This window comes from Herpailurus yagouaroundi, unplaced genomic scaffold (assembly GCF_014898765.1).
Source record: "Herpailurus yagouaroundi ecotype Mexico unplaced genomic scaffold, PumYag 159, whole genome shotgun sequence".
NCBI classification, from domain to species: Eukaryota; Metazoa; Chordata; class Mammalia; order Carnivora; family Felidae; genus Herpailurus; species Herpailurus yagouaroundi.
In genome coordinates this window covers 36289560-36315568 of record NW_024412400.1, presented here as the reverse complement: position 1 = coordinate 36315568, position 26009 = coordinate 36289560, and the positions used below count along the sequence as shown (strand labels likewise).

The window sequence follows — 26009 nt, the reverse complement described above, 5'->3', positions numbered from 1 at the left end:
TGTTTATGTATATATACTTCGGTGCATATACATCGTTTCATCTTATAAAACCTCTTCCTCTTACCAGCATTTTCCACTTTGTAATATGCTGTCAGCTATATTGCTCATTTGAATCCAACAACAATCCTAGGAGTCAGGGAAAGGAGCATTATTCTCATTTTATTAAAGATCACTTGTAAAATCTCACATCAAACCGCATCATTGTACAGACAAAGAAGCTGACACCCAGTGTGAGAGCGAGACTTCCTCAAGTTCCTCAAGTTCAGGAAGAGCTGGTGTTAAAACCAGATCCTTGCCTCCGTTTTTGTACCTCAGGAAGGGTCCTGGGAAGGGGGCCTCTGCATGTGTAAGACGTGTAAGGGGTTCGATGCCATTTAGAAATCCTACCTTGCATTTGGTAGAATGGCTTGGCTACGGGTTAAGTGGACCTCTCAGAGAATCCAGCCAACTCTTGTGGTCACTGAAGGCAAGGCTATGTGTCCTCTAGAGAAGGAAGGTCTGGGTGCCGTGGCTTATCCCATTCTGGCTGTACTTGCTTTTCTGTGTGTAGGTGTGATCATTGTAATGCAATATTCATACCACTCTGTTTTTTTAAGTTTAATTTCATTTTAGTTTATCAGTAGTAAAATCCCTGCTGGCATGTCATTTAATTTGCTCCCTGTGCTAATGATGATTCTGAAGCCTTTTACAGAAATGATTATATGGTAATACCAAATCTGATGGTGGATTCAAGCCATCATTTACAGTAATAGGATCATAACGAAGCTCCCTGGGGAATTTCTTCTTGTAATACTGTTATGGAGCGGGGCAGGAATCTGCTCGACTTTATCCTACATTATTAGAAGATCCTCACAGGGCACCTCTTGTGGGAAAGGGCCTTTTCTGCCTTTGATGCTGAGGCTCAGGGCAAAATAAAGGATTGCAAAGCAGTGGTCCTATGGGTGAAGCTAGATGGGATGGCCACACCTGTTTTATGGAACAGCTCATGAAAAGGATGGGATTAGAGAAGGTGGAGACCAGTGACTGCATGTGCCTTTCTACACCCACTCCCACTTCTGTGTGTAGACCCTCGTCATGCAGATTGACATGTGGGGAGGTTCAGAGGAGGGTTATTCTATGTGCCTGCCTTCTAGCCATACTCTTTCCCTCCCCAGTACTGATGTGGAATGTGAGCCTCACCAAGCCAGGCACTGAGAACAGAATTAATGAGGTCCCATCTCTGCCCTACAGACTGGGGACAAATGCAAGTGTCTGAGTGTCAAGGGCTGGAATAGATATCTCTGTGGGGGATGAGAGTGGGGGAGGAGAATTTGTGTAGTGAGGATCCAGGGGAGGAAGGAGGTGTCATCCCTACCTAGAAAATCAGCAAAGGCTTCCCAGAAATGGTTGAACTGGGTCTTTAAAGACTGGTGGTGTTTTACCAGCAGAAATGAGGTGGGGTTCAGGAGAAGGTCATTCTAGGCAGATAGGGCCTTGTCAGTCAAGAGACCCTGGGGGCCTCTTATTGTCTGAGGGGCCAGGGCAAGTTCTGACAGGCTGGAGCTGACTTGTGACTCTGCCATTCTTTCTTACCTTGCTTTCAAGGACCATAGAGGAGCCTCCAACCAAGCATTCTACTGTTCTTTGCTCTGGGGTCCAGCAGAAGTATGGAGGGGAGGGAGTGCTCTCATTCTTTATGGGTCAGGGGCAAGCTTCAGAGCATGGGGAAAGTTATGGGAAGGCAAGTCCAGACTCCATAGTTAGGAAGAGCATTCTAACAATGTTGGCTGCTTATTGTTGAAATAGACAACAGGGTGAGGTAATGAGCTTCTCATCAATCATTGACTTGCTCAAACACTAAAATCTAGTTAGACTAGGGTCAGAATGTATACCCACAGGAACTGACTGCAAAAAGACCACCCCTTTTACCACCCCGAGGCCCGGTGGCTGCCATGTACACAACACCACCGAATTCTGAGCCAAGGGTTAGGCTCAGAGCTACTGGAGGCATAGAGACTTGCAGACTGTTTTCCATCTTAGTTTCAAAGTAATCAGCAAACAGCAAGCCATGACATCAGGCATTTTCTTTTATTAGCTCTTAGAAGACTCAGAGGTCCTGGGAACATTGCCTACAGTGATAGCCTCACTGAAGCATGTGTTGAGAAAAATACGTATGTATGTGTGTATATATGTCTATCTGTGGTACATTGCTGAGGTTGCTTCCTGCTCTGCGAGGAGCTCAGAAGCGCTTCTGGAGGGCAGTCTGGATGTTCTTCAGCAGGCCCCACTTAGCTCGGTTCTTCCCACGCCCATCTGGGGTTACCACCTGCAGTCAGAAGCAGAGAACCATGGCACCAGTCACAAGGGAAACAGCAGCTTCCAGGAGCTTGGCCACTGCTGTGCACCAGACCCTACACACAACATCTCATTAAGTCTTCATGAAGCAGGTGCCACTGACTCCACTGTATGAGTGAGAGGAAACTGAGGCTCAGAAGGACTGGGTAACTTCTCACTTTTCTAAAGTCACATACCTAATATGTGGTGAGACTGGGATTTCACAGACCAGGTTCCATTTCCTTAAAAGGCACCTCATTTAACTGCATGCTGTGACCCCAGGTGGGCTTCACCATAGAATAGCTCTCCAGGTGACCCCCAGCCCCTGGAGATTGCTTCTGTCGTAGCTCTTATCATTTGTAAATTCCATCAAATGTGTTTGACTCTTAACAGACTGAGCATTCTGACTGGGGTGTGGGGGAAGTGACCATCTTTCATCTCTGTAATCCCAACATTGGCTATGGCAAAGAGAAGCTTCTTAGAGAAGTGGATGAAAGGTGAATAGAACCACAATATGTATATCTGCCAGTTGCCTCCCTCTGATGGTTCACACTGTCTGTGATCGCAGTGAGTGGTCAGAAGTACCTGGAAAGGGGAGACTGCACTGAGCAAGTTTCTTACAAGTCTAACCGACTCAGCTTTACACGTGGATCTCCCTGCTTTTCTTTGAAGGTGCTAGGTTTCTCCATGCCTCTGGTCTGGCAGCATTCCCATTCCTTCCCTGTACACATTGACTGAAGAGGCGGTTAGGGAGTGAGGCTGAGATCCAGGAATGAGAGCCCACTGGATCAGTGGGCTCTGTCTAGATGAATCAGGACTCACAGGGCAGATGGGGTGGAGGTGTGGTTTGGGTGGCAAAGAGCGATGTTTGTACAATGTCCCTATATACACAGCTAGTAAGTCTTTATGTTACCCATTGCTGGATAAAAATTGAGATAACACAAAGAGACAGCCCTGGTAAGGGTAATAAAAATAGTGTTAAAGAAACTGAGCAATGGGGGTGGGTGATAATGAAGGAATAACAGTGTTGTGGCAGAGTTGGGAATTGACTCATACAACATAGGGGAGTTGAATTTTGTCATAGTCAGGGTCTCCAGAGACAAAGATCATGTGTGATGTGTGGATGGAGCAGTAAGAATTGGGGCGTGTCTATGAACAAGGGGATCATATGAAAAAGGACAAAAGAAACAGAGAACAGTCTATGAGATACTGAAGTAATTGAAATAATTGACATCCCCTTCCTTACCCAAAATGCTCAGATGGTTTTCCAAATGAATTCTAAGAAACTTTTAAGAAAAGTTTGTTCTAGAAAGCAGGAAAAGAGCAAAAGCTTCCTACCTCATTTTATTAAGCTAATAAGATATTGATTCTGGAGCCAGATAAAAACAATATAGGCAAGACATTATAGGGCTAGTTCACTTATGATCATAGATACAATAATCCAAAATAAAATATGAGCTAAGTAAAACCAAGTATATATAATAATCACAGCATGATCACATGGGGTTAATTCCATGAATGCAAGTCAAGATTAACATCAGAAAATCAATGTAATTCATTTCATTAATGCCTAAAGGAGAAGAATCATATGATTGTCTCAAATAATACAAAAAAATTGCATAAGGTTGTACAAGCTCTCAGCAATTCAGAAGTGGAAGGAAATTTCCTTAACTCAATGAGAATTATACACCACAAAAACTAAATTAAAAATCATCATAACTCAATGGAGAAACATTAAGATTAGGAATAAGACAAGGATATCAAGTATTTCAGCCTCTATTTTCTGTAGGATTCATGGCCCTGGCCAAAGGTATAGGGAAAGAAAAGAAATAGAGGTTCAAGGATTGTGAGAAAGAGATATAACTATCATTATTCATAAATGATAGGACCATAGCCCGGAAAAGCAAGCAAAATCAACAGATAGACTCTCAGAATAATAAGAGAGTTTATCAGGATTTCTAGAATCAAGATTAACCTCCAAACACCAATGGCTTTTATTCTAAACCAGCAATACATTAGAAAATATAATCAAATGTAAGATAACATTCATAATATCTACAAAGTCTGTCAACTATCTGGTTAACCAGGAACATATAGTACCTCTATGAGAAGAATTTAAAAGCCCTAGTAAAGCACATTGAAGATGATTTAATAAATGTCAGACCTATTACAAAAATATCAAATGTCTCCAAATTAACTTAGAGACTCAATGCTATCCTAATCAAATTCTATCTGGATTTTTTTTTTTTTTTTTTAGGAATTCAATTTACTCGCTCCAAAATTTATATGAAGGAACAAATTCCTATGATTAGATAAATAAACCTTAAAATAGAAAGAAGGGTAATGGGTAGACTTACCTTAGCAGTTCATCAAGACAAAGCAGAAAGCTAAGGTTAAACAATAAAACCAGTGTCGTATTGACATAAAAACAGACAAATAGACCAACAGGAGACTATAGAGAGCTCAGAGACAACTTTTGAATATATGGCACTTTAATATAAGATCGCAGTGGCACATTTACCATATACTAATGGAAAAGACATTGCTTGGTAGATGCTATTGGAAAAACTGCCTCACTAGACAGTCAAAAATGTGCATCATTACCTGGCACTACACACAAAGGTGGGCTCTGGATGGATTAAAGTCCTAAGTTTGACAGGTAAAGTGAAAGTTAATAAAAGAATAATAAAAGAATATGAGGAAGATTATCTTTGTGAACTAAGCCTATGGAAGGACTTTCTTAAATAAAACTTCAAAAGGTCAAACCAGAAGAAAAAAACAATTGATGACTTCAGTCATATCAAAATGGAAGTTTTCTGTTGTTTCATGAAATACACTATGAACAAAGTTAATAGGCAAATGTCAGAACAGAGAAGATATTAGCAATGTCTAAAAGCATTATCTGGAATATTTAAGAACATACTGCAAATCACCTAGAAAAAGAACAAATGCAATAGAAAAATGGGTGAAAGATATTTAGCAGGCTATTTACAGAAGAGGAAATCCTGAGAACTAACAAGCATGTGAAATGAAATTTCAAACAGTAAGGAGATTATCGCATTTTGTACCCATTGGATTAACAAAATAGTAGAAAGCTGGACCATGCCACATACAGGTGGGGCTTAGGCTATAGGGTCCCTCATTCATTCCTTATGGACACATTCATGCACACATTTAAATCAAGTATGCACATACTCTGTGATCCAGCAATTTCACTCATGGTATATTCTAATAAGGGCTGAATTATGTCCTCCCAAAATTCATATGTTGAAGTCCTACACCAAGTACTTCAGAATGTGCCTGTATAGTTGACCATTGAACAATGCAGGGCTTAGGGGCACTGACCCCCATGCAGTCAAAGATCCATGTATAACTTTTGACTCCCCCAGAACTTAACTATTATTAGCCTACTGCTGACCAGAAGCCATACTGATGACTTGGTCAATTGGTCCATTAACATGGTCAATTAACATATTTTATGTATTTATTATACACTGTATTCTTACTATAAAGTAAGATAGTAAAATAAAATGTTATTAAAATCATAAGGAAGAGAAAACCCACACAGTTCAAACCTATGTTGTTCAAGGGTCAACTTTAAAGAAGTGATTACGTTAAAATGGGGTCATTAGGGAGGGCCCTAATTCAATCTGACTGGTGTCCTTATAAAAGGAGGAAATGTGGACACACAGAGACCTGCCAAAGGTGCACTGGCATAGAGAAAAGGCCATGTGAAGGACTCAGGGAAAAGGCAAGTGTCTCCAGCCAAGGAGAGAGGCCTCAGAAGAAACCAGACCTGCCAACATCATGATTTTGGACTTCTGGTTTCCAGAACTGTGAGAAACTAAATTTCTGTTGTGTAAGCCAGCCAACCTGTAGCATTTTAGTATGGCAGTCCTAGCAAACAAATACAATGTTCCAGAGAAATTCTCATACCCCTATCCTGCCCACAAAGTGCCACGAATGAGGCTGTTCACTGCATCATTACTGGAGATCATCTGGGTGTCTGTCTTGGCTAAGTGAACAGGTGAAATATGGTGCCCAAATGCACATTGTGAAAGATGAGGCCGCATTAGGAGTAAGGGACTAAATGTGTATAACTACATTGCTACAGCATAAAAAACACAGTGTTCTGGGAGAAAAGGTGAGAAACAAAGTAGGGTTAAGTAGCACAACACTATTTGTGCAAATTACCAGCACATTCAAAACAATACATACCATGTAAGAACTCATAAAAGCAATAAGATACACATGAAACGTATTAGAATGGATGTCTGGGAAGGAATGCTGCAGAAGGGAATACATACATAGACAAGAAAAGGGCCTTGCATAGGCCATTGTTGAAAATGGACCATGAACTGAAATGTATGATTAATTCAACCCTCTGTGTATGAAGTTAAAAGTTATAGGTCCAGCTTGATCTAAATTATCCTCACTCCAGGGTTCATGTCTTTCTGCAGAGCAAGTAGAGAGCAGGTTATAGGATTCTCTATTTGCATGAAGGATCAAGCAGCAATTTGGAAAAGAATAAATCCTAAGGAGATAGGGAGTGCAAACCATTTTTCTCTCATTTCAGGGCAGGGGGTGGCTGTGAGTATGTGGGTGGGTGAGGTAGGTTTGGGGCAGTTATTCTGAGTGTATGATAGTGTGGGATAGTGTTGGTCTCTCAGATTGCCCTGCAACCCCACCTCCTGAAGATGCATATCTCAGCCTGGACAGGAGGTCTGAAGTAGAGACAGAGGTAAAACCAGTAGGGGGATTTCATGAAACCCAGGTAAGGTGCCCAGGAAGGCGAGGCAGCCTGGCTCTGTGCCTAGAGTTCCAGCCTGGGCAGGAAGGGGTCAGCACTGCAGAGACTGAGAGTAGTTGGCAGGGCTGTTTCCTGAGCACATGGGAGACACCAGAGGTGACCCCCCAATACAGACTGGGGAGGAATTTGCGGGGATGAGTGGGGGCAGGAATGGGTGCATTTCCTGAAGAGGTAATCAGGAAAAGCCCAGAAAAGTAGCAGTTTGTGACTATTGTTAGGCCTGAATTTTTAGCTCCAAATGTGATGTAGCTGGGGATATCTGGTTTATAGACTGCGGTAGGCAGAATTTTGGCCCCCAAAGATATCCATGTTGTGATCTTGGGAACATGTGGATGTGTTATGTGTCACAGTAAAGGGGAATTAAAGTTCCTAGTCAGCTGGCTTTAAGACAGAGATTATGCTGAATCATCAGGTTGGTCCAATGTTATCACAAGAGTCCTTCAAAGAAAGAGGGAGCCAGAAGAGAGCCAGAGAGATGAAGGTGTAAGAAGGACTCAACCTGATGTTGCTACCTTGGAAAATGCAGGAAGGCGCCATGAGCCCAGGAATGTGGGCTGCTGCTAGCAGCTGGAGAAGGCAAGAAAATAAACTTTTCCAAGTCTTCAGAAGGAACACAGCCCTGCTCACACCTTGATTTTACTGGGTGACACCCATTTTGAAGTTCTGATCTCTAGAATTGTAAGATAATAAGTAAGTTTGTATTGCTTAAGCTGCTGATTTGTTATGGTGGCAATGGGAAACCAATGCACAGATAGAAAGTTAGGGTTGTCATGGGAAGACTTCCTGGAAGTTAGCAGAGATTTGAAGTCAGAGGGAGACAAAGTAAGGAGGCTCTTTTCAGAAATGTGGATGGTGGTCAGGAGGTACCCTGTGGATTAGAGGAAGAACAGGAAGAGAAACTGAGGATAAAGGATATATGACTTGCCTAAAAACACATTTCTTCATTCCTTCAAAACTATCAGGCTCTTGGATGTAAGAGGCTCTTGGCTGAAGGTTGTGGGCCGAGAGGAGTGAGGACGGCCAGCAAGGCACCTGTCCACCTTGGGCTTACAGCCTAGTGGAGTTGGGCCTTGGGCCATGGCACACCAGGTCAAGTCCAATGCTCAATCTTGCCTCTCAGAAAAAAACTCCTGCTCTCACAGCTGTTGGCTTTGACAATATTCTCCCAGAATGAGGTGCCAGGTCCCCAGGGTGGGGCCCACTGGCCCAGATTTAGCTGCATCTGTGGTGCAGGAGAACAAAGAGCTCCAGCCTTGGATGAGAGCTGAGTTCCCACTCAACTCTTTCTTCAGTTACATGAGAGCACTTTCTCTCTTGAGCCTAAGTTTCCTCATCTGTAAAATAGAGGCAATAATTCCCCACCTCCAGTGGTTGGCATGATCAGTGGTAACGAATACACAGTATCTGACAGGGAGTCGGCCTTCAATAAATGGGACCTTTAAAATGCATTCACGTTAATTTTCATGCTTTGTATATTATACTTCAAATAAAATCCCTTAAAAAAATCAGCAAGTCACAGACTATGAAAATCAAATATGAAAGGTGTTATTTCGCTTCCTTTTCAAAAGTATGTATGATGGAAATATTGTATTTTGGATAAGAAATGATTCTGCTACCTCATTACAGCATTTTAAATGAAACCTTTCAGGAATACCTGCATAGGACCGATGCCAAAGGAAAAGTATTTCGATTTTATGGGAAAGAACTGAAGTCATTACTTTTATGAAGCTTTATAAATGTCATTCAAACACACCATCTTATTTTCATTTGCTATTGAAGCCTTTACTTATGCAAATCATGACAAATGTTAAGGAAACCAGTGTTTCCCCTAGAATGCTAATATAATCACAAAGAGGGAGGAAGAATTACTTCTGAAGGAAAAATCTATATTGCAGCTCTGCAAGTCAGATAAAAATGAAGCTTCCAGAAAACCTCATTAATTAGTGCTCTGCTCATTTAGAAATTGTGTTAAAAAGCAAAGGAACTGGAATGAGTTTCCTTCCCATATAGGGAGTACAAATTAATCGCATAAACACAATTTTAGGGGGAATGTTACTTCTTGACTGATTGCATAAAACACTTAGCTTTTGGGCATCTTATGGTGCTTTGTAATTATTAATTTTATTCATCCATTTATTTCTTCACTCTTTAATTTAGACATTCATTCATATATTCATTTGTTTGATCACATTTTCAGTCATGTATTCATTCAATAACCATTAAGAACCTGTGATATGCACATTGCTGTGGTAAGCATTGTGGGAGAAAGAGAGATGAATTAGATGTGAAGTTTGTTCTCAGGGAGTTCAGAGCTTAAGAGGGAGGACAAAACGTCTACTTAAGACGGGCCGACACACTTCAGTCTCTCCACTCCCTGTCCTTGTGCCTAGCATGTAAAAATGACAGGAGATACATTTAAAAATATTAGTAACAGCACTGAGTGCCTTTCATGGGCAAGACATGTCTGAGGAATTTCTAAAAAATGAGAAGGCAGATGGAATTAGATGAAGGAAAAATCCATAGTCGAAAGGACATGCTGCAAAATATGGTAGCAGCTGTGGGTATTCCATGCTTGGGAAAGAAGGGTGGCAACAAGAATTGGGCAATTGACAGGGTAGCTGGCTGGGGTAGAGTGAGAGGAGCAGGCAGGCCGACTCTCTCCTTCTGCCCCCTGCCCAGGTGAGTATCTGGCCTCCATGAGAGTGGGAAGGGGTTCATGTGGGTGCTGGCTCCAGAAGCAGTCCAGATGGACTAGAGAGCCTCTGCCTTCAGCTGATTTGCTACTGGTACAATGACCTACAGCATAATCCTGCCCCCACCCTACCTTGTGCTTCCCTCATCACTAGAAGTAGCAACCAATCAGATTCTCTTCTGCAAACATTTGACCTGAGACAAAGGGAGGGTTGCTAGTTAGACTGTGTTGGTCACACAGAAATTGGGCCAGGACAATCCAAAGCCACAAGCAAGCTGAATTTAGGGGAGGAAATACTACAAACTAGCTGAAAGTGGTGCAGATTCAAACAGAAGCAGACGTGGAAGTGTGGGCAGAGGGAGGACAGAGAGACAGAGACAGCGACAGAGAGATGGACAGAGGAAGGGAGAGAAACTGATGGCTTTCTAGTTCCCTTGAGGATTAGATGTTTGTCCTGGCTGGAAGTGGTCTCATGAGACTCCTCTTTCTCTGTACCATACATTTCCCTTTTCAAAAGCTGAAATGAATGAACTTACTGTCTTTCCTCTAAAGAATTCCTGATTAAGCCATAATCTACTGGTCTACCATAATCTACCGGTATCCCAAAGAACATCATTATGGTTCTACAGTACGATAGCTCTTGGTATTTTTCTTCCTTTTCTCCTTTGAGTATCAATAAAATTATACTCATGAATGTATATCCCCCAGAGATATAAAGAAGAGTCAGCTTCGAATCACAAAGAAAGATAGGAATAATCATGTCCCTCTTTCTGGGGGATACCATTCTGACATGCTCAGTGGTTACTCCTTGACTTTCAGATAAACAGCAAATAAAATATTGCATGGGACATACTTACATTAAAAATTATTTGTTGTATGTGCCCTCTATTTATGTCTGTTAAATCTGGCACCCTACGCTTGCTTTGAATCACCACTGGGATTAACAATGAACTCTTTTTTTGTCCTTCTCATACCACAATTATTTGTTTAATAGACTCTGAGCTCCTTGAAGGTAAGGATTATGCCTTATTTTCCTCAGAATCTCTACATCCTAACAGAATGCCTGGCCCAAATGCTTTTTGAATCAAACTGAACTAACAATTCTTAGGCCTCATTTGCCAAGTTGGTTGAGGCCAGCAGCCCTCTCTTTGACTCTGAGTTAACAAGTTTTTTGGGATTAGAGGGGGCAGTCACACTGTGGGTTCTGTGATCTTGTGATCATCCTGACAGAGCTGCATCCAGAGCTTACAAAGAAAGTCTGAGAAAAAAAATGTGCACAGTACCTTGCAGATGTCACTCCATTGTCCAGGACCATTATTGTTGATGGCTCTAACTTTAAACAGATACTCAGTGTTGGGGGTCAGGTTGTGCAGCTCCAGATTCTGCTGCATTATATCCTGAATTTGCCCACAGAGCTCTGTCTGTACATTGTTAGGAGGGGTAGTAACGAGTTCATAAAATTCCATCTCAAAAGAGTCCACATCTTCTGTTGGGCATGTCCAATAAACCTATGAAGCAATGAACATATGGGTGTGGTACTAATATACACCATTTCAGTTTTCTTTCCCGTAAAGATTTGTGTCATTAACTATCAGTGGGGCGGATTTAAGCTGACCCCATCCCCTCTAGCTGCTGAGGACTTCAATGTGGACTATGTGCAGCAGTCTTGAAAGGCTACCTGATAAGACCTGACATGATGCTCATAATGCATTTCAAGAACAGAAGAATGCTCCTCTGGGTTCTGTTACCATCAGTCAACATGGCAGTGACCATTGTTCTCTTGACACCATTAACCAAGGTAGCTGCCATTTATTGAATACCTTCTATGCGTCAGATTCTGTGTCAGACATTGCCTAATTCACCTAGTCATCACAACTCCCTGGAAGGGAGATTTTATTATCCTATTTTACAGTTGAGGCTCAGAAAGGTTACATTTATCAAATTCCCATAGAACCACAGACTACTAGACAATGAAAAGTGTATCTGTTCCAAGCCTGTATTTTACACATAAGGAAGTAGAGTACCAGAGAGGTGCAATGGCTTACCCAAGGCATGAAGAATATATATTCACACTCAAAACATAATATATCAGCTTTCGGAAAGAGATATATTAACAAATATCAATTAGCAGATTGTGTCTGGCACATAAATATTTTGAAATGATTATATTTCTAAACAGATATTGTATTCTTTAAGCTTTAACAAATTTAAATGTTATTATGTTTATAAAGTTAATTTAAAATTACTCCTAAGTGCATAAAGTTTTGTGAATTTATAATTTGCAGTTATTTTTATATATTTATACTTTTAAAACTTTTTATAAATTTGTATAACTTGTCAGTAAAAATTAACTTTTTTTTTCTGAGTATCAAAACAAACATACTCATTATAAAAGACTTGGAAAATGCAGAAAAAATATAAGGGACAAAAATAAACATCACTTATAATCCCAAAATTCAGTTCAAAATTCATTTCCTTCCAATTTTAGAACATTCACAAATACAGAAATGCATACAGTTTGGATTATATTGCTTTGATTCCTGCTTCCTTTCATTTTTTATATTTTATACATTTCCCTATATTATTAAAAACTTAGTAAAGCACCATTTTAATAGCTGTCCCATAAGTGATTTAATCTTTCAGTAGTCGAACATTTAGGTTGTTTCTAATTTTACACTCCAGTAAATAATGATGCAATGAAGACTTTGGGGGCATGAATCTTCACCTGAATTTTTAATCATTTCTCTGGGAAAGTTTTCTAGAAATAAAATTGAGTTTTTAGGAAAAAATCCTTAGGATTTTTAAGATACGTATTTGACAAGTTATAAGACTAACTTTGAGAATGTTTTCTGTGCCAAAAGCCTAAAGTGGGCTATTAGTCAACCATCATTTGAGAGAGAAGTCAGCACAGATTTCATCTTCGGCATCACTAAACACAAGGATTCCTGTATGATTTCCATTCCATGATCCTAATAGGGATCACTGATATCTTCACATCAAATACCACTATTTGGCAGTAGATTTAGGTGTCCTCTCTTGACAGGCAATGACTTGACTTTCCTAGGCCCCTTTCTTGGGCTCTTGCAGGGACCACTAACCAGTGGCATGGGGTGACTATTTTCCAAGCCCAATTATGGGGCAGACATCACCAGAGCGAGAAACTGCCAATCTCCCAGGTCTAAGTTGCATGGAGAGACCTAATGCCATCACTGAGCTAATGTCACATACACTGGAGGCTTTGCTGATCTGGTATCATTTGGAAATGAAAGTTTGGTTACTCAGTTGTAGGTGTCTCTTATATGAAGGGTAGAGATACTTTGCTGTGTCTGATAGCCCATGGGAAGGTATATTCTACTTTTCAGAGTAAGGTCATTCTTGCTGTTGATTATAGACTCTAAAACATAGATTATGATGTCTCAGGAGAACAGCAAAGTAAAGCTTGGTCAGTGTCTGGCTTTCATTTTCTTGTTTTTAGACCCTTGATACTAAAGTGTGGTGTGCAGACTGGCAGCAATGGCAGCACCTGGAAGGTTGTTAGAAACAGAATTTCAGGGCCCCCTGAGACCCACTAAAACAGAATCTGCATTTTAACAAGACCTCCAGGTGCACATTAATGTTTGAGAACCAATGGTTTAGACTTCAAGGATGCTAAAGGTCTTTGGGAATGTTTTCAGATTATGAGGGCAAAAGATGGGCTCTGCCACATGAAAGCAGGCCATGGGCTGGCCTGGGAGATGTCCCTGTAGGGAACCCCAAGAGAGGCAAGTTATGCTCTAACAGGATCTCTAATTGCAAGTTAATCTTTTTCCTTCCTTGAACTTTAATAACACATTCTATAAACAGTTTGATTTAGGTTCAGCTGGATTTGAATGGAATGTTAAGGGAATGGTTATTTGTCCATGTTAGGTCAAGAGGGTCAAGGAGGAGTCGTGTCTCCTGAAGTCAGATGATGGCAGTTGTAGAGGTCTGTGAGAGATCAACACTCCCTCCCTCTGAAACTGAATCTTATGAGATTAGAATTGGAATTCCATTGGGGATTATCCTTCTATTCTTTCCAAATCATAGAGAGTATGAATACTTTCTTTAGGAAAGGTAGCAATTTAGAGGAATCACTGCTGATAGATAATGGAGCCTATATTTCTAATTGGATTTTCTGTGTTCTCTCTACAATTACAGGCTTTGCCCCTGGGAAACATTACACCCTCCAAGCAGTCTCTTCAAATTACTTTGGTTCCCAAATTGGGTTGCATTTGAAATGGGGTTGGGGCCTTCAGATAGATTTTTGACTATGAGTTAAATACATTATTTGGTTTAAGCCAATATTATGCTACTTAAGATTTTAGGAATTTAGGAGCAGATTTGAGTGACTGAACCCCAGAGGTCAAAGAGGTAAGTGCAACCTTTTCTGACTACCCACCTCCATTCCATACCGCCCATCCTCCTGCCTTCCTCATGGGCCCAGAGCCTTCCTTACCTTGGCAGCTCTAGGATACACCAGAGTCTGGTAGATGACAATTGGGCCTGGGGTCTTCACAGAATCATCATTGAATGAGTACCAGTTGTGGAAGCTGCTGCTGTTCTGCACAGGCTGGTTTTCTGCCCCTGCACTCCAGTAGGTACAGAGGCCATCTGTGAGTTTGGCAGGTGTGGCTGACTGGGCTCGCCCATAGGCTTCCAGACCCATTTTGGCCTTCTCACCACTGGTGGTGTTGAAGGACAGCAAGGAGGAACTTCGCTGGTATATCTGCTGGTTGCCAAAGCTGTGAGTGCTGAAAGTGACCTTCCTGGAGATCATCATTTCTGAGTGCATGGGATAAGGGGAGGGCAGGGACTCCCCTGAGGAGCATACCTTCTTGGGCCCTGTGGGGAAGAGCTGGTGGATGGCATTGGAGAGCTCAGCGAAGTCCAAGGGCATGCAGTGCAAGGAGTGTAGCCGGAGTTGTGGGTCAGGCCTAAAAGTGCTCTGGATGCCATCCTCGATCTGGTCCACCAGAATTTTGGCCGACTGCAGGAATGCCACCTGGCCTGTCTCCTTCAGTGCTTCCTTGGAATAGGCGATCAGACCATCCATTTCGTTCACTTTCATGGTTGTGACGTACACGTATTTTTCAATCTCCTTCTGCCTGGACACCTCTAGATTCTCTATCTGCTCCATGATGTACTTCTCCTTCTCCTGTAGAATGTTGCGCAGCTTGAGAAATCCATTTCGAATCTCTTTTCGCTTCATCTCCTTGTCCGCTTTAAAGCTATTTTTTAAAATGTTGAACTCCATTAGGTCATTATCAATCTCATAGCGGACTGCAAAACAACCAGGTTAGTTACTTCGGTTAAAATTTTCATCTCCCCAGGTGTCAAAGCTGACTGCAGGGAATTCCCTCAGATTCCATGAAAGTGGGTGGAGAGGGAGGGAGGGCCCTTGTAGTTGAACTGCAATAGGCCTGAACAGGTTTATGAGATGCATCTGGCCTCCCTCAGGATCCCCCCCCACCGCTGCCTCCTTGTCTAATACTTCCCTCAGGAGTCCCAGCCTTTCTTTCCTTGGCATAGTTATAGCTATAGTAATCCCTGCGGCTCTGGGTTGGAATTGAAAGTTCAAGGCCACCCTTGATATGAGTTTCAGACATCACGTGTCAGCATGTTGGACTTGAGAAGAGGTAATGTCTCAAAGTGACTGGTTTTCCCTGTGTGAAAGCTAAGCTTCTGCAGGGGCAAGAGAAAGAACTAAATTTCTGATGACTTCTTCTAAATGCTGCCTTGCCTCATTCACCAAAACCCAGCCCTAGACAACAGTAGGAAATCAGCTGGGCTTCCTCTCTTGCCTTTTCCTCATTTCTTTCTAAAAAAGAGTCTGCTATTGCACTTCAAAGAGAACCCAGTTTGTTCTGGATCCTCTTACATGGTTTTTGGATTTTAAGTTCACTCAGTCATTCAACAAACATTTACTGGATACCTATGTCACATGCCTTCCAAGGTACTAGGGATACAGATATGAATATGAGAGGGCACCGATGCTCAAGACACTCATAAATCCAAGGATACTATAGTGTAGAGGATGCTATGATTGAGAGTATGTGGTACATCTCTCTGAAATGAGTACCTTTGTTGGCTTTACAGTGATTTAGGCATCAGGCAGTGACAGTGATGTGAAGACATGTCAACCTTCTGTGGCCTAGTCTAAAGGTAAGGTCCTCCCTTGATAGGCCAACTTTGTAGTGAATTGATGGCCTATAATCCTCATCAGATTTTACTCAGGAGTAGGCGTGCCCAAGATTTTTTTGTACTTTGTTCTTAACATATTCCCAGGTGCACAGTCAGCTGGACCTTTGTGGGTTGTGGCCATTTTAACAATCATGTGCATTTGAGTAAGAGAAACCCAGGAGTCCTGTCAGACCATGAGAACAGGGAGCATGGCTCTCTTAGTTATCACTATGACTAGGGTGTGTAGAAGGGCTTGAAAGGTATTTATTGAGTGAAAGCCATTCTGTCCTGTTTTCTGACATCATTGGGGTAAGTGTTACTCTCCGGCCTATTTTGTGAAGCTGCTATTTCCTCTGCCCACCTCCTCCCTCAGGCTGGCACACAAGGGATGAGGAAGCAATGCAGACAGGGGCTGAACAGGAAACTATCAGGGTGATTGCAGAGGAGCTGAGAAACGCTTCCCGCCCTCCCCAGTGCAAGCCCTACTGTGGCTTATGGCAGCTGAAATTCCACCTTGTTCATTAATTTCTTTGGCTATTCAATAGTTATTCACTGCCAAAGAATCTTGCATAGGAAATTCCTTGCTTCATTAGAGATTAATTAAGTTTATGTAAAGTCCCGAGAGGTAGCATAAAAATTCCTTAGGTGAGGGGGAAAGAGGCAGCACCACGAGAAAAGAAAGAAGAGGCCAGAAGCACCCCTCCTCCCATCTTACAAATATGGCAGCTTTGCAAGAGCTGGTCCTAGAGCAAAGTTAAGTCCATATCTCTCTCAGGAAATACACTAAAAGTAGCTATTATTTATTAAATATTATGGGCCAGATCTATATAATTCACATATTATGGATCATATCTCTCTATTATAATATATTACATGTATCTTCCTATGAGGAAGATATTGTTCCTATTGATAGATAAGGAAACTAAGGCTCAGGGAGATTAAGTTACTGTCCAGTGTCACACAGCAAGTATATGGGAGAAACCAAGGCCTGTCTCTAATTCTATTTATCTGAGTCCAAAGCCTATGTTCTTAATTGTTCCAGTCGTGGTTCTCAGTTCTCTATGAGCACCAGAATCTTCTGGGAGAACTTTAAAGAAAACTCTCCTCTTGGCCTCACTTGCTGAGATTATGAATTGGCCTGAGTTGGGGCTCAGGAATCCAGGTGAGGCAGTTAGCAGCTGCCGGGAATCTTCTGGGGATCTTGTTAAAAGTGCAGATTCCCACAAAATCGGTATGGGTGAGGCCTGAGGTTCTGCATGCCTACCGGGCTCCTGGATGGTGTCATTGCTGCTGGCCCTAGTTAGTAAAGCTCTCCAGGGGGTTCCAGTGTGCACCTGGGGGTCGATACCACAGCTTCAATCGACCCAAACTAGATCTTTCCTCCAGGACCCAGAGTTTCTCAGTGTATTGTCAGATCACCTGATTTTGAATTACTTGAAGATTTTTTTAAAATGTAGATTTATGGGGCGCCTGGGTGGCGCAGTCGGTTAAGCGTCCGACTTCAGCCAGGTCACGATCTCGCAGTCCATGAGTTCGAGCCCCGCGTCGGGCTTTGGGCTGATGGCTCAGAGCCTGGAGCCTGTTTCCGATTCTGTGTCTCCCTCTCTCTCTGCCCCTCGCCCGTTCATGCTCTGTCTCTCTCTGTCCCAAAAATAAATAAACGTTGAAAAAAAATAAAAAAAAAATAAAATGTAGATTTATGGCACCTTCCCCCAAAATAAGTTGAGTCCTTAAAAGCAAGTTTGAACTCTGGTTAAAAAAATTTGAGGGGTGGAGGCACCTTTCAGTCAGTTCAGAGTCTGACTTCAGCTCAGGTCATGATCTGATGGTGTGTGAGTTCGAGTCCCGCATTGGACTCAGTGCTGACAGCTCAGAGCCTGGATCCTGCTTTGGAATCTGTGCATCCCTCTTTCTCTGCCCTCCCTCCCCCCACACTGCCCCCCGCTCATGCTCTGTTTCTCTCCCTATCTCAAAAATAAATAAACATTTAAAAAAATGTTTTTAATTAAAAAAATTTGAGGGGTGGGTGAGGGGGTTCCCTCAGAAAGGATGGACAGGGTAAATTCTCTACCTACGTATAAATGGATATTCCATATGAGGGAAACAAAAGCAAAAATGAACTATTGGGACCTCATCAAAATAAAAAGGTGCTGCACAGCAAAGGAAATAATCAGCAAAACTAAAGTCAACTGACAGAATTTGCAAATGACATATCAGATAAAGGGTTAGTATCCAAAATCTATAAAGAACTTACCAACTCAACACCGAAAAAACAAACAATCCAGCGAAGAAATGGGCAAAAGACATGAACAGACACTTCTCCAAAGAAGACATCCAGATGGCCAACAGACACATGAAAAAATGCTTCACTTCACTCATCATCAGGGAAATACAAATCAAAACCACAATGAGATACCACATTACACCTGTCAGAATGGCTAACATTAACAACTCAGGCAACAATAGATGTTGGCAAGGATGCAGATAAAGAGGATCTCTTTTGCGCTGCTGGTGGCAATGAAAGCTGGTGCTGCCACTCTGGAAAACAGTATGGAGGTTCTTCAAAAAATAAAAAATAGAACTACCTAAGGACCCAGTAATTGCATTACTAGGTATTTATCCAAGGGATACAGGTATGCTGTTTCGAAGGGACACATACACCCCCATGTTTATAGCAGCACTATCTACAATAGCCAAAGTATGGAGAGAGCCCACATGTCCACTGATGGATGAATGGATAAAGAAGATGTGGTATATATGTACACAATGGAGTGTTACTCGGCAATCAAAAAGAATGAAATCTTGCCATTTGCAACTACGTGGATGGAACTACAGGGTATTATGCTTAGCGAAATTAGTCAGAGAAAGACAAACATCATATAACTTCACTCATATGAGGACTTTAAGACACAGAACAGATGAACATAAGGGAAGGGAAGCAAAAATAATATAAAAACAGGGAGGGGGACAAAACAGAAGAGACTCTTAAGTATGGAGAACAAACAGAGGGTTACTGGAGGTGTTGGGGGGGGATGGGCTAAATGGGTAAGGGCATTAAGGAATCTACTCCTGAAATCATTGTTGCACTATATGCTAACTAATTTGGATGTAAATTAAAAAAATAAATAAATGGATATGCCATGAAGGTGACCCCTGTCTCCTTCCAATTGCTGGGCTCTTTGGAATTTGAACTGATGTCCCCTCATATTGAATTGAATTTCATTGTCTGGCTTCTAGGTGCTCTGGACTCTGAGAAAACTATCCTAGGTTTCTCCTGTGTTAAAGGCCCAGGCCTCTTATAGTTGCATGGGGGGTACAGCAGACTATAGGCAGCAACCCCTTCCCATGCTGAGGCCCCAGAGAATCCAGCCGAGCCCAGGCAGTGAGTCCACCTTAAGAAACCCTCTGGGAACCAGTGGGACTACCCATTTGCTTGGTAATGTGGCTCCTATAGAGTTTCTTTAATATAGAGACATCCCTGATGGTGGTTCCAAAAATCAATCGACAAACAATGTTTCCTAGTATAAGCAATTGAGAAATGAAGGTATTCCTGAAACACCCATGCTGGTGAGAGGTCCTAAGTGACAGAGTTAGCAAAGTCCATCTCTGACCCATCTCTACATCCAATAGGACCTTTATGTGCAGCTCAGAGAAAAACTCTCCCACTCATATGTTCAGGCATATTTACACATGGACACAAAGGGAAAGGGCTGGGGTGATCTGGGGCACTTTGGTCACTTGATGCAGGCCGGTCCTTAAGGAAATGAGATAGACCACAGATTGTGAGGGTGGTAGTGGTGGTGGTGGTTTCTGTTGTGTTCCAGTCCTCCAGTCTTTAGATTCTGGTCGCTGTTTAGCACAGAGAAGGTTGTCAAAGGAATGTTATGGATTTAACATGGATGTTGGAGTCAGATAGATTGGGTCTGCCATTTACAAGTTGCCTTGTGCCAGTGAATTCGTGGAATCCCCATTGTCTTATTCATGGAGGGAATTTCAGTTCCTGTACTGCAGGAGGAGTGAGGAGACCAGGCATACTTCTTGTAAAGGGCCTGGGCAAAGTAGGCCTCTATTCAAGGAAGCTATTCCCAGGGGCTAAGAGCCCTAAAAGGATGCCGGAGATCCTCATGTCTAATCAAGTGGATCCACACCCAGAAATAATGAGGCTCTTGACTGAACCCTGCAAGATATTGTTGTTCTGGGTTCCAGCATGGAAACTAGGCTCAGTTTCCCTTAACCAAAATGTACTATTTTATAGGTAACCAATATAAAATAACCTTGAGCAGGCATGCAGAGGAAAAACCAGCCGTTGACCAGAATGTTATTGGCTATTTCTGAGTTTTTCTGTTATTATGTGTTTGTTACCAGTTTGTTTACTTTGGTGTTTGCAAGTTTTGGGGAAAACGCTGTCGGGGAAAATTTTAAATTGAAATAATTCTCAACATCGATTTAATTGTTTCCCTCTGCAAATTGGGAAAACACCGAAGATACTCAACTTTTGTGACAAAACCCTTCGGAAAGGCTCACAGAACTTCAGGATACTGGAAGATCAAACTCATCATTTTCCAAAGGAGGAAATGAGGCCCAAGGTCATGAAGATTATAACCAAGATTATAGAATCTTTCTGCACTGATTATGTGCCAGATACTTTTTTGCCTGCTTCACATAGAATAACCCATTTAATCCTCACAATCACCCAGCGGAGTTACTACCGCTATGCCCATTTTATAGGTGAGAAAGCCAAGGCTCAGGGAGGTTAGGAGGCTGGTGATGGTTGCCTGGCGTGCACACCAGGCCAGTGCCTGGCAGCCTGGCTCAGTGTTTCCCAGTGCTTGGACTGGCCCACCAGGTGGGGGAGGCTCTCACCAAGTAGACTGCCTGGAGCCGTTCTCCCCATCAGTACCTGAACTAGGGGTGACTGTGCAGGGGAGGGGAGGGGACCAGGACCTGCTTTGAACTTGGCGATGGCGCTGAAGAGGGCGGCCGCCTTCTCGGAGCAGGCGTCGATGAGGTTGACGGTGTCGTGGCCGTTGTGCAATGCCGTCTTGCAGAAGGTGCAGAGCAGCTGGTTGTCCTGGCTGCAGTACTCGACGATGCGGCTGGACGGGTGGTGGATGCAGATCTTCTCGTCCTGGTCCTCGGAGCTGGTGTCCACGAAGACGTGGTCCTGCATGGCCACGTCCGAGTGGAAGGCCTTGAGGCAGTCGTTGCAGAGGTTGAGGCGGCACGTGATGCAGCGCTTGTAGGCGATGCGCCGACTGCGGCATACCTGGCAAAGGGTGGGCCCGGTGGAGCGGTCGAAGCGCCACTTGAGGTAGCCGTGCTGCTGCATGTAGCGCTTGGTGAGGCGCCCGCGCAGGTAGTTCTCGGGCAGCTGCATCTTGTGGCTGTAGGGCATGCAGTGCGAGCGGCTGCACACGGGGCAGACGAGGATGAAGAAGTTCTCGGTGACCTCGGCGTGCTTCTGCAGCTGCCGCAGGCACTTCTCGCACAGGCTGTGGTTGCAGGGCAGCATGAACGAGTGCAGGTGCAGCCGTTTACACAGGGGGCACGAGAGATGGTGCACCAGGTTGCTGTTGGCGGGCATCGTCTTCACCTCATCGACCTGGGTGTCGCTGCTGCCGATGCGCAGCGCCGTCTTGGAGCTGGAAGGAGAAGCGGACATGGGAGGACTTCAGGAGGCCGGCTCCAGAGCTCACCCCATTTCTGGCCTCTGGAAGAACTGGGGGTCACTGCCAGGCAGGCCAGCGTGATGGTGGGGAGCACAGGCTCTGTGCCAGGGCACTGAGGTTCTAAGCCTGCCTCCAACATCCTTTAGCTGGGTGACCTCAGGGCAGTTAATTGACCTCTCTCTGCCTTTTGCCTCGTTATAAAATTAGTAGTCACATTATAGTTTCTTGGGGGGACTAAAACTACATTTAATACCTACAAACTTGACTGAGAGCAGTCCCAGGAACACAGTAAGTGCTGAACGACTGCACATTGTGAATTTTGAAGACAAGAAAGCAGGACAGACTGGTCTGGCACCATCAGTGGGGCCTCAGTGCTCTGTTGCCCATCAGCAAAGTCACAGAACACCAACACCCGACAAAGCCATTCTGGGACTGTGATGGAGCAAAGCAGAAATAAGACCACTTCCTCCTGTTTGAACGCAGGCAAGACAAGAACATCGTCCAAACCACAAAACGACCAGATCTCGCCTATCCTGGTTCATGGGAGCGACTGCTGCTTTTTCACCAATTGCAGCATTTGGTGCCCTGTGACCTTCCCATCTTGTAAACCAGATTTTTATTAAGATACCTGATAGGAGATTTACCCCCACATCCTCACCTGAAATGAGCCTAAATTTCATAATAACTTGCAGATGCCTTCTTACTGAGACACCTTACTCTTCACCATGGTGTATGTTCTCACTTGGTGCAGTGACTCAGTAAATCCAATCTTGTCCACCTACAAGCATGTTCTTGCTTGGCAGGCATTGGCATCATCAGTATTACGGTATATAGGGTAGAACATAGAAGAGGCTGGGTAAAGTGTCCTCAGGACACCAGGAGGTCAGTCCCTAGAACCAAGCCTAGAACCAGCAGACCGACAGGTAAGAGTTAAGGGTCTAGGCTCTAGGGACAGATTGTTCATGATGGAATGTACCCATTTAGAGCTGCACCTTTGAGACAAATTTCTTAATCCCTCCCATTCTCACTTTTCTCATCTGTAATCCAATGGTCAAAGCTAACAATACTATTTCCTTCATGAGAATTTTACAAAGTCTACATGAGGTAATCCATGATAAAGTGACTAACTGCTGATACATAGTAAGGACTCAATAAATGTGGCCTCGGCAATTAGTCCCCTCTGGTACTGGCCAGCTAATGTCCACAGTAGAGGAAAAGAGTGGTCACGTCCATGAGAAGTATATGCTTCTATTATTTGTGTGTGTGTGTGTGTGTGTGTGTGTGTGTTGATTATTTGCCTGAGGTGGATTTCATGTATTTAATTGTAGGAACCATGGATGAGGTAAAAGCATACTTGTAAAATTCAAATGCATATTTTGAGAAGCTACAATCAGGGCAAAAGCAGTTTATGAAAATAAATGAATTAGCTGTGGGGATGGAGGTAAACAGATACACAATTTGTGACTGATCCTGTCTCTTATCTTCTGTTCACATTAGTGATATTTGGGTGTTGATCTTTACATTGTGGCTGTATTTTCTTCTGCTTCTGACTTCTTGAGGTTCCTATATGCTCCTATCTCCTTCCCCATGGACCTATGTCTCAGAGCCCAGACAGTCAAAGGTGTTGCCAAAGCATACTGAATGGGAATGGCCCTGTGGTGGCAGAGAATGCCTTTTGTGGCACTCAGGCTCCTGGAAAGTTCATCCCTTAAGGATTTGGATGCTGGGTCCTAGGCCTGCTGGCCTCGATGTTCTCAGCCCATTCCCTCTCTGCTTTCTCAGTCTCCTGCCTGGGCCCTAAAGGGGTCACTGGAGGGACAGTGAGTTGTACACGTGGTAGCTGGATGAACCTCTTTAGTTCAATAAGGTAGGACTCTGAGAATCATGGTGTAATATAAAAAGGGAGATGGCATGGTGTAATATAAAGCGGGAGGGAAGGTGACATTGGTAGAAGAAACAGCAGGGCTGAGAGGCAGCCCAGGGAGTTTGGGTGGAGGTCACAAAGGAAGTGGGAAAGAAATGAGAAAGTCAGAAAGAGATACTTGAGACCAGAGTGGGCTGGATGAGCAAGGTGTTGAGAAGAAAGTGGTGATGAGGAGCAGGGGGAGGTAGGGATTCAGAAACCAGGAGAGAGGCCAGATGGAAGACAAGCCTCAGTGTACCCACTGCCCACCTCCTGACACTTGCAATAGCATCTCTGACTATCCTCCGAAAGCCTCAGGCTTGGACCCAGGCATTCAGTGGCTGTGGCTCCATGCCCAAACAGCCACCAGACCCAGCAGCCTTACCTTCTTGCTGAGATATCTGGCCTCTCCTCCTCTGCACACACCCTCCCTTCAATTCAGGCCTGTTCCCCTAGCACCTGGGTTCTCACTGTGTCACCCGGAACGTCTCCTGGCTTCCCTCTGATCCCTCCAGGCCATCTGCATTTTAGTATCACTTGGGGTGGCTTTTACAATTCTGATGTCCAGGTGATCCCCCAGACCAATGAAATCAGAATGTCTGGCAGTGAGGACCTTTGTAAAGACCCCCAGGTGATTCCTGTAAAGCAAAGTTTGGGAGTTACTGACCTAAGGCATCTTCCCACAACACCAATGTCATCCCTCCTCCGTTGAACTGTGGCCAGTGACTCTCCATGGCTGATATGCAGGAAATGGGGCGTTGAGTCAGGAGAGAGGAATGTGGGTGCTACTTTCTGCACCTGAGAACCTCTGGACTTGCATCCAGAACCCCTGGATCCTCTACTCGTGCAAACACCACAAGAGCTTCCTGAATGGAGAGTAGTGTCTGTTAAGCATCTCCTAAGTGCTGAACTGCAAGATGGATCATATCCTTCTCCTGAATTCACTGAAACTTTACTCACAGAATTGTTTTTCCAGCCTGAAAGGCTTCAAACCTGCGTCTCATTTTTCTGCCTCTCCAAAAGCTCTCCTCTTATGGTTCTGAGCTGTGATCTTTCCTTCTCTAAGAAGTCTGCCCTTGCTACTCCAAACTCCCCTCACATGTGACATAAAAGGACTGCCTTGGTCAGAGCAGGAAGAGAATATGCAATTGCTTGTCAGAGAGCATTCATGCCCCACGTGAGTAACTGAGACCCTGAGATGCATGACTTCCAGGTGGGAAGAATGAGAAGGTTAGCAGGAGTTGGTCCAGGGTACTTATAAAGGACATAGGGGTCAAAAGTGGCCTGTGGAAGTTACTACTTTTCCAATAAGTGTTGAAGGTATCAAAAGTTCAGAGGAGGAAGAGAAAGGGCAAGTTATATTTTTAAATCCCATAACAGATTACAAGGTGCATACGTTAATCCCCAAACCCACCGAATCACAACAGATCCTATACTCTCCATTTTGCAGTGCAACATTTTTAAGTTAAGACACAGATCCGGGTTCAAAATCTGGCTGCGTCTTACTAGCTGTGTGATTCTGGGCAACTTCACCTTCCAAAGGCTCCGTTTCCTCGTTGGTGTGGTGGGCGTGCTGTGAGGGTTACTGGGGGGCACACAGTGCCTGGGAAGTGGCTTACACGCTGAGTATTAGCCACTACTATTTAGTGCAGGTGAGAGAGCCCAGTGCCTAGTCACACAGCTGGTGGGGCGTGGATGTGGGACTCAGGGCTAGATGTGGTCACTGGCTGTTTAGGACAGGCTTAATTGCTACAAAGTTCTTGGCCTCCTTTTTTCAGAGGGAGAAAGGGACTTGGGGCGGGGGTACGTATGGAGCCCACAGCTGGCAAGGGCCCCGTCAGGCGCCCAGCACTTACGAGGTGCGGATGCTCCTGAGGCGGCCCTTGTGGAACGTGATGGTGGCATTGCGGCAGCAGCGGCTCTCGTAGTAGTAGCACTGGAGGTTGCTGCTGGTCGTGCAGCAGCACTTGCAGTTGGGGTCATTGGCCCAGGAGCAGCAGCACCAGTGGCAGTTGGGGTTCTCCGAGCAGGTACAGTGGCAGCACTGGCAATTGCGCTCATCTTTGTAAGGGCAGGGGAAGCAGGTGCAGTTCCGCTCTGAGGTGAAGAGGAACTTGCAGCACAGACAGGAGCATAGTTGAGGACAACATCTCTGCCATGTACAACATGGAGAGCAAATACACATGGCAGTCTCCATGGCGCCTACATGATGGCTACTGGCTGCCCAGAGCTCTTGACGCCTTCTCTACCAGAATCCTGTGGGCTCCCAGGCAGGAGTCCCTCCTCCCTCTGATGAGGTCCTCAGCTTGGAAGTTGCAAGAGGTTGGCTGTTGTGAGACCTTTACAGGCGGCTTCCCTACTAGGAAGCTCCTGGGTTGGCATTTACCTATATCAGCCTGAGGCCATTTGCTTATGTCACAATCC

At 43.9% G+C, this 26009-nt stretch overlaps 1 protein-coding gene across 1 annotated transcript; it reads right to left on the bottom strand.

Moving 5' to 3' along the window:
- Positions 1 to 2048: 2048 nt before the first annotated feature.
- On the bottom strand, positions 2049 to 25952 carry TRIM42 (tripartite motif containing 42). The gene is made up of 5 exons (XM_040480334.1): positions 25442 to 25952; positions 20958 to 21655; positions 14290 to 15113; positions 11099 to 11323; positions 2049 to 2305 (listed from the first exon to the last, which is right to left on the bottom strand). Exons 1-5 carry the CDS (start codon positions 25780 to 25782, stop codon positions 2219 to 2221), a joined length of 2175 nt encoding a protein of 724 aa, XP_040336268.1. The 5' UTR covers positions 25783 to 25952; the 3' UTR covers positions 2049 to 2218.
- Positions 25953 to 26009: the final 57 nt, after the last annotated feature.